This window comes from Phalaenopsis equestris, unplaced genomic scaffold (genome assembly GCF_001263595.1).
Source record: "Phalaenopsis equestris unplaced genomic scaffold, ASM126359v1 Scaffold000782, whole genome shotgun sequence".
NCBI classification, from domain to species: Eukaryota; Viridiplantae; Streptophyta; class Magnoliopsida; order Asparagales; family Orchidaceae; genus Phalaenopsis; species Phalaenopsis equestris.
Window position 1 is genome coordinate 326,375 of NW_018165222.1, and position 10,145 is coordinate 336,519.

General features: G+C 33.3%; 1 protein-coding gene across 1 annotated transcript in view; it reads left to right on the forward strand.

The window, feature by feature from the left end:
• The window catches only part of LOC110031176 (cytochrome P450 72A15-like), a 17,340-nt gene extending 10,426 nt beyond the window's left edge, over nt 1-6,914 (forward strand). Inside the window, exon 5 of the mRNA XM_020734254.1 lies at nt 6,228-6,914. Coding sequence (XP_020589913.1) covers nt 6,228-6,656 — 429 coding nt within the window. The 3' untranslated portion in view covers nt 6,657-6,914. The remainder of the gene's footprint in view (nt 1-6,227) is intronic.
• Nucleotides 6,915-10,145: the final 3,231 nt, after the last annotated feature.

Genomic DNA, 10,145 nt, shown 5'->3' on the forward strand with positions numbered 1-10,145 from the left:
TATATATATATATTATAAAAGCTCGTAGGAAGTATTATATAATGTCATTAAGGTATACTAAAAAAGAGGATTTCAGGATCCCACTAAAAAAGGAAAAAAAATTACATTATCTTTCCTTGGGACCCTCCACCCGGTATACAACTCACACCCAAGTCTCCAAATATTAGTGACATGCATACACAATAAAACAAAAGTAAAGTCAGAGATCCAATGAAGGAAGATAGTAAAAAAACTAAGAAATCTAAGACTATATTCTAATAAAGAGAAGACATTGAATAGAGACCCAAAATTCTTTTTTCCACCAGAATGTTCAGTCTTAGCAAAGAAGTCAAACATAAATAGTGGATAACACCCACCAAAACGTCAAATATAAATAAATTTAAGAAATGTTCAGGCTTTATCCGACATTATGGTGGAGTTATTGATGGTGGCATTCTTTATTTTTTTAATGTTATTGACGGGTTTACACCCAATGCTCTCAGTAAATTATCTGGCAGTCATATTTCTATGCTTGGATGGTATTATTATTGGTTGTATCCCACGTTTTGATGGCGTTATCCACAATTTATATTCTACTTCTTTGCTAAGACTGAAGATTTATACTAGTGAAAAAATCAATGCTGGTTCTATCTTCAACGCCTTTATTTTTTCTGGAACATAACCTTAGATTTCTTCGCTATTTCTTCGCTATTTCCTTCATTGGATCTCTCACTTTAATTATAGATTTCTACGCTATTTCCTTCATTGGATCTCTCACTTTAATTATAAAACATAAACATACGCGCACACACACACACATAAACATACGCGCGCGCACACACACACACACACAAACACACACACACACGCACACACACACACACACACAATGTTTTTTGGGTACCTTGGGTGTGAGTTGTATATCTGATGGAGGGTCCCTAGGGGGGTAATGTAAATTTTTTCCTTTATTAGTGGGATTCTCAAATCTTATTTTTTGTACACCTTTTTAACATTATATAATATTGCCTGCAGACTTTTATGCTATATATATATACATATATATATAATGTATGTAGATAGATATGTAGGTATGTAGATATATAGATACATACATACATACATGCATACATATATAAATATCTGCTCTTGGCTCCCTACATGTTAAGACAAAAAGGATTACAAAAAGAGGGGGAAGATGAGTACCCCGTCAAAAAACCTAAAGGTATCAAACCACAACACATCTTCACAACTAGCGTAAGGAAAAAGAAGAAATTAAAAAAGGCCTAAAAAAAAAAACAGGTGGGCCAACAGACAAAATGAGACCCAATAAAATCTTGAGCAAAGCAATTATCTCTTGAATGTGTTGGGGGAAGCAATTCTGAGGTGAGGGACGTCAATCAGATCTCCATGTAGTAGGAAGAGAAGTGGAGGGGGGGGGGAGGCGAAGACAGAGATTGAATTTGACCTAAGTCCAAATCTAGCAGACCAATGTGCATGTTTATTTCCTTCCCTGTAGTTGAAAGTAAAGGTGACATTGAGTTGAGAAATGAGCACTTTGATCTGCTGAAGCCAATGTGTCTGATGCCAGGGACACTGCTCCTCCGAATCCAGTAGATTAATCACCACTGTAGAATCCACCTCCACTCATAGATGAATCCAATTTGCCTTAACAGCCAGTTTTAAGGCCCAAAGCACAACAATTAGTTCATTCTCAATAACATCAGCAGCCAAGACTGGGGTATGAAAGTATAAAAGACACTGACCAAGATGGTTCCTATAAGCCCCTCCCACTCCAACACCAATTTCAGTGAAGCTTCCATCAGTATTAATTTTGACAATATGAAGCATAGGAGGTCTCCAAAGCACTTTACAAATCAGAAGGGGAGTCACACTCTCAGTGGGATAAGAATTGCAGATATTGGGGAATCTTTTATATTTTATCATTTTATATAGATAAGTTACACAGTTTCTCAACACCTGAACAACATTAGAGGGGTTTCTCTCAAAATTGGCATTGTTCCTGGACATCCATAAGAACCAGGCCACCAGGAAGGGGATAGGAGCATAGTTGAGAGCATGCCAACTATGCCAACAAGTATGGAGGTTGGCCCAATTAAGATTAGTGACAACTAGATTCAGGTGTTTAAGAAATTGATACAAGACTTCTTGAGGAGAACTGCATTCAAAGAAGAGGAGGTATTGATTCCTCCTCCAAACACAACCAACATCTAGAAGGGCCCTTCAATCCTTTGAGCTTGAGAATGTCATCAGTTGGCAGGAATTTGTGAAAGGTTCTCCAGCATAAAAAGGGCATAGAAGTGGAAAGGAATTTATTCCAGGTAACTTCTTTTCAAGGCACCTGCTCCCAGCAGAAGATTTTAGAATAAACAACTTTAGTAATACTTTGGTTTGCATAAGCTTACCAAATAAGTTTATCAGATCTGTTTCTGTCACACACACACACACATGCACACACACACACACACATGCACACACACACACATGCACACACATGCACACACACACAAACTCAATTAGTATATATAGCATGAGACCTCTCAGGTCGGGGGTTCAATTCTTCTCGGACATAGTTGGTCTTAAAAAGGTGGTACTCGAATTGTTAGGCACATTAGGGGTGGCTGGAGGGCTCGTATAACAACCTCTGGTAATTGTGTGTGTGTGTTCATTTTTGTATCGACATGAATATTTTTTCTCCATTGCGTCTACTCTCCTAACAAGATCATCAGATGGTCGACTTTTAATGTAACCAAACCATCTAAGACGACTCTCACTAATCTTGTCAGCCATTGGAGCTACACTAACCCTATCACGGATATATTCATTTCGTATTTTTGTCTCTAAGTGCCAAGCCACTCATCCATCTTAGTATTCTCATCTGAGCAACACTTAACTTTGTTTTATGCTTTTTATTTATAGGCCATCATTCTGCGTCATAGAGCATTGGAGGGTTCACCACCATTTTGTAAAGTTTTCCTTTAAGTCTAAGCAATACTTTTCTCTCACACAATAGCTCCGATGCATTCCTCCACTTCAACCGGCAAACTTGAATTCTACTAATAACATCCTCATCTATATCACCACAGTTTGAACAATAGAGATGAGATATCTAAAACGATCACACATTTTAATGATTTGATCACCCATAATTACCACACTGCCACTAGAGGACTACTACTAAAATTACATTCCATGTATTCAATTTTAGATCTACTCAAACGAAGGACTTTAGACTCATGTAGACCTCCATAATTCAAGTTTTTTCTGAACTCTTTCTCTAATCTTATCCACAAGATGGATATCATCAACGAAAAACATACACCAAAGTACATCCTCCTGTAAATGTCCAGTAAGAGCGTCCATAACTAAAGAAAAAAATTATGCGCTTAAAAAAATTATGCGCTTAAAGTCGATACTTGATGTAATCCAACTGAAATAGAAAAATACTTTGTCAATCAACACAAATAACAAACCTTGTGTTCATATTTTTAATTACTTGAATATAAGTCAAGTCAACTCCTTTCTCTTTAGAGCTCTCCAAAGGACTTCTCTTGGAATCTTATCGTAAGATTTTTCTAAATCAATAAAAAAAATATGTAGATCCTTCTTATTCTCCTTGTACTTCTCCATCAAACCTCTGAATAATGTATAGCTTTCATAGTAGATGTTCCCGACATAAATCCAAACTAATTGTGAGAAATCTATTTATCTATAAATATATTTATTTGTATGTATGCATGTATGCACGCGCACACAATACACACACACACACACACACACACATACATCTATAAATATTGATGGATGCATACATACACACATACATACATATCTAAAGGTACATATACTTTAAGATTACTTGATCAAGAGTAAATATTCAGAAGATATAACTTTGAGTTTAATGTTTTAAAAATATTTTAATTGGTTCATGGATCACATCTTTATAATCAAAAACATTCATTTATCGATGGGGTAACATATGTATATGACAAAAATATAACTTCAAATTTCAAGTTTGCGTGGATAACATTTTTATATTGCATGAAGCATTCATTTATCAATGGGTTAAGGTAAATTTTAAGATTGGATTGACATGACTTGTATTTAGTATTCACCAATTAATCTTATAATTATGCATATCCTTGTTTTCCTTGGCACATATTTCTAACTCATAAAAGGAATTTAATAGGAAAGGGAAAAAAATAGTTTCACTTGATTTGATGATGCCTTATTGATGAATTAGAAGTTTTTCTTTTCTCCTTGAATCAGAAGTTTTATGTTGAAGGAAACCCATTGTAAATTGGTTTTAAGGTGGAGCTGTTCGTTGTATAGATGGTCATGTATCTTTGGATTGTTGAATTACTCTCTTTTTTAGAGCAGGCTATAGGATTTTGGATCTATGTTTCTTTGACGTCAGATGATGCGTTGGGTGTTTGATAGGTTTTTAGGACTTTTGGATTGGTAGCGGAAGTTTTAAGGTTTGAGGATGGCAATGGGAAAATGTTAACTTTCTTAGCCTTTCTTACATTTTTTAACTGAAACTTTACTATAGTTGATGACTATGTTTTTTTTTTCGATGGAAAGAATGAGGAAGTCAAAATTAGAGTTTTAGAATATTATCCAACTACTTAGATTATCTTAGATCACCATGATATGTGTATTTCAAGCTATGTATTTTATAACCTGTCACTACAGTTGTAAAGTAGGATTTACGGTTTTGTGTGAGGGCTATAACTCAGTTCTTGTAAGGGTTGAAGCAATTTGAGGCTTTAGGATTGTAACGGGGATGCACAAGCACTAGTGCAGAGAGGAATAAAGATATATTATGATTTGAAAGCTTTAGTTGATTCATATATTGATCAAAAGTTAGCGACACCAAGTCCTTGTAGATGCAAGTTTTTGCAAGAGGTTAAAGTTATTTTTCATTGAAGCAATGTGTTACAAATGATACATTAAGTGTTGCAGGGAAATAAGAAAACGTAAATGAAAATACACCAAGTTCCCTCCCTGGAAGTTCATCTTAGGGTTGTAAAACTAAAACAATGTAATAATCATTTAATTCTTAGATTGCCATTGGAAATTGTTAATTTGATTTGATTGATGAGCTTCCTAAAAAGAGGTTTAGTATTTAAAATATTTTTTTCAAATCTCATATATGCTGCCGTCCTTTTTTCTAGATAAAATAAAATAAAATAATATACAATGAATTGCCATGATAATGGTCCTTTGAAATCAATATAGTAAGATGCCTCTTGGCTTGTCCTATATCAAATAGAGAAGAGATGATGAAGAGAATAGAATAGGGATGTGTTGGTTCTAGTTGGAGAGGAGAAAGTCTTAGATGAAGGGCCATCCCATTAATCATTAGATTTTGTAAAACCTAATGGAGCCATTATTTATAGAAAAAGGCTTAAGCATTTTATGACTAATAAATTTGAAGGAAATCACCTGGATCACCAGCTTTTCCTCAATTATGATGGAAATATAAGCAAAAGCACAATAGCACCTAAACTAATCCAAGGGTACACTGCATCAAGGTGTTAAAATCACCCAAAAGTATTTCAAAGTAGTGTAGGAGGGCATTGTGCATATAAAATGACAAGCATCATCAATAAAATGAGAGGAATAGCTAGAACTTATTCTTCCTTGGTAATAGATTTAACATCCTTCGCCTGAATAGTGCAAAAAGGCCATGTTTGCAGGAAACTAAACCTGAGCATAGAAACTTAACAGGTTACTTTTGTTTGAATTGTTTGGGTTGCTTGCAAATATCCATCTTTATTATAAATCAATTTCAGATTTAGGAGGTCTTGGAAAGAGGAAACTATACCTTCTCACTGTCTCTGCAACCAAGAAAGAAATGCAGTGCCTACATCCTTACTATTTCCTGAGATCATTCATTATGACCACTTTTTGTAATTGCCAACCATCTAAATGCCTCATAATGTGCATATTCATCTGAACTTGGTAGGAAGTTCTGTTAATCATTGAAAAAATGCTCAGATCACATTACAATTCTTAAACTATACTCCAACTTGCAAAATTCATCTAATAGGTGGACCATCTAGTAAGATAGGAATGCATCACACTCAAGTGCCAGTGAGACATGCTCCTCTCAGCATCATAAAAACCATCATCAGATTTGAAGAAATCATTTGTCCGTTTCTAGCACAGCATAATTATATATGTAATGCTGACAGTTCCTTATTGCTTTTTTCTAACTGGTGCAGATGAGCATGATTCTTCACGAGGTTCTAAGACTATACCCACCTGTGATTCTCCTGGGCCGAACGACCTACAAGAGTACGGAGTTAGGAGGTATCACTTACCCCAAAGGTGTTATTCTTTCTCTGCCTGTAATCTTCATTCACCATGATCCCAAAATCTGGGGAGAAGATGTTCTTGAGTTCAAACCAGAGAGATTTACAGATGGCATCTCAAAGGCTGCAAAGAATAATCAGATGGCCTTCTTCTCATTTGGTTGGGGTCCTCGCATATGCCTAGGCCAGAACTTTGCGATGGCTGAAGCCAAGATGTGCTTGAGCATGATTCTTCAGCGTTTTAGGTTCGAGCTGTCGCCATCCTATATCCATGCTCCATACACTGTCATCACGCTTCAACCTCAGCATGGTACTCAGATCTTGTTGCATAAACTATGATACATTTATGTGGGTTACACAATTCAGTAAATGACAGCCATACTGAATGCATCGCAATTCAGTTTTAGATCTACCTTTTCTCTTGTTTTAGTTTGTTAAAAAACTGTTTGTTCGGTTGGAAGCTCTGTTAATTCATACTGCATGTGTAGAAAAATAAAAGAAGGCTGCTGCAATATGAAACTCTTCTCCTCAGGATGTAATTCAACTGTTTTAGATTGTTATTATTAATTCAGACAGCTTGTAAATAGAGCCAGGCTATGTCTTATGTACTATTTGATTGTATTTAAATTGATTTTTGTCGTGATCCTTTTTCAAATTGCAGAACACGGTTGGAGAATAAAGATTGATAAAGATGGCTGTACAAAAATGCATGCGCTAAGGAATGGCATATCTACCATATTTTTGTAGTATAGAGAAAAGGAAGAAGGATCCTGTGAGGGGGAAGAAAGAGAATGGGTAAAGCAAGTCTTTTCTCTTATTTCTTTTCTATTATATCCACAATTGATGTACACAAAAATATAAATAGAGAATAAATGCAGTGAAGCTACAATATCTAGTAGGTAAAAGATAGGTTAACTAATAAACTAATGTGCAATGAACAAACTCCAACATTCCCCCTCTAGTTGGGTTGTTGAAGTATCCTGGATGATGATGATTTTGGATCGAAGTTGTGATAGAGTAGGTAGTTAGTAGTAATGTTTTAGTAAGAAATCTAGGTAACTCACATTATGAAGAAAATAGTGGCTATTGATAAATTAAATAAATGATTCTAAATTTTATTTTTGCATTCAAATACATCTAAGAGAAGAAAATATCATCTAAACAAATACACGATTCAATGACAAGAATAAAATTGTGAATGTTTGGTCCAATGTTTTTAAATTTTTTTTCAACTTAATTTGATTAAGCCCGAGTATATGTTTCCTCGAAAAGTAATCATTTATATCTAATTAAGTCCAAGAAAAGCCATTTCTTGAGAATACATTAAGTTATGTTAAAGTAGTGATAGATATTTATAGTATTTCAATGTTTGTAATTAAGGATATTCTTTCAGATTTTCAATCAGATATTAGATGCCAAATAAAGATAACTTCGAAGCACCCAAAACTATCGTGTAAGGCTTTGTGTTTTAAAATTTATGATATTAAGGGCTTACATTTTAGTAACACAAGGCCAAGGCAGTCATAAATCATGATGTAATGGTCAAAGAACTATTAGTCTCAAACCCTGTAACATAGATGAGAACCACATTTGTTATGAAAACATGAACCTAAATATAATAAAGTATATTGGACTACTAGCTTCAAATTTATTAGGGATTTAAACATACTTGAATTTATTGGATTTGCAAACTTCCCAAGAATGGAATTCTAACAAATGCAATTAATTGCTTCAAATCCATGATGTTGAGTCTTTGTGGAATTTGTGTGGCACTAGATGTCTATATATAAGCAAACGAACAATCTTAAGCACTCAATCTAAAGATAATACAACTGACCAAGAAGATCCAATAATCAAGAGCAGAATGAAGGCCCTTAAAGAAATTTACATATTTTCTTTTGTATGAATGTCATATGATTTTTTTTTTTTATAGTTTGAAAATTTAAATTTCAAATTTCAAATTGTTATGGTTTTGGAATTTAGAATTTTAATTATCATGGGTAAGTGATTTAAAATTAATACAAATTAATTATTTTATATTGATGTTTTTTAATAGTTTTTTTTTTAATTAGCATGTCTAAAAATTACTTATTTGAGTGGTGGCTATAGATTAAGTGGACTAGGATAAGATTTTTGCCACCCCGCCACAAGAACACCCCACTACAACTAAATCCCTTGCCCTCCATCTTCTTTTGAATTAAATTTAACATAAGAACCTATGTTTGGGTTTTGTTAGAAAGAATGAAGTGGATGCTAGTGAGATCTAGCGAAAGAATAGGCTAGACAACGAGCCTCACCGATTAGAAGAGATTTGGTGATCCCTTCCACTAATCACTTAGAATAGTGATTAGATCATCATTTTTTTATAAAAATCTTTTCTTTTGTTGTTGTTGCGTGCATCTACTATTTTTCCCCATCATATGTTATTTTTCAGTAATGTTTGTGCACAAAATCCCACTACAATAACTTAGGGCTATCAATAACACCTAATTTTGTTTTAAAGTTCAATTGGGAGCTCTAACCATTTAAAACCATTTTTAAAAATTTAGAATTAAATTATAAATCCTTATCTACCATATGAAACTTTTTTAAACTGTTTACTTTCCCCACAATTCACTTTTTAATGCCTAAAATCCAAGAATTACACCATTAACTAAGCTTGAATTTAAGTTAACCTAGTAATTAACAATAAACTTTTTTTTATTTTGAAAATTTAAAATTAAATCATTTCTCAAATAACTCCAAGCATTTTCAAGCTCTAGAAACTCCCATTTTTCCTAAATCAAAATTTCAAGTTAAATTTGTTACTCTCGAGTTGGACTAGTTTTTAGCATAAGCCCATTCTTTTGTTGTCTTGATCCTTAAAATCTAATCAAATTAAAGCAATACATCATTATTAGGGATTTCTAGAATGAATCCAAAGTCGCGAGCCAACATTGGGCCTCACACTAAAAATACATGATATGTTAGACTTATTTTATTTTAACAATTGAAATTATAACCTGGCCATTGAAACATTGACATTCCTATTTGATGTTCTTCGCCTTAAAACAAGGTGAAATATTGACATTCCTATTCAAGCACACTATTGTAAACAAAGCAATCCATCAAATATTGGCCACACATAATGGTCACAAAAGGCTTAAAATTTATTTTCTTATTCCTATAATTATTTTAACTATTTATTTTTTAATTTTTACTAAAAAAAAATTAATTATTAGGAGTTACTATCACAACTAAGTAAATCATGCAGTTCTAGTGTGGCACCAAAGCGACTAATATGAATAAACAGAACAAATGTTATCTAATTATACTATAAATCCAAAGTAAATAAGAAACAAGAAAATACAAACAACACTAAGAAAAGGAATACATGTGGTTGGGTTACATAGTCCACCAAAACAGATGCATAAAGACAATTGTAGTTTGTGTTAATACAACTCTGCCAAATTTCATATAAGGATGAATCCACATTGGTCTTCTAACGTTACCTACAAACTATTCCTTGGAATTACTAAAGGATTATTTTTATTTGTTTAATTGTTCAAATATTACATGCCTTGCATGCATTTCTTAATTATAATTAAACTTAGAAAATTAAAATTACTTAACTGCTTATATAAATTATGTTTTAGTAAATGTGAACCCGCCATCCAAGTCATTGAACATAATAGAGGTGGGTAAAGTGACACTTTTTAAAGTTAAAAAGTCATAAAAAATGACTTTTAGTTATTTTCTTACTATTATTTAATATTTGTGATATCATGACTTATGTAGCTTGTAACATTTTTTTTGGTGTGGCCATTATAGTTTTAATATGTGTAATAT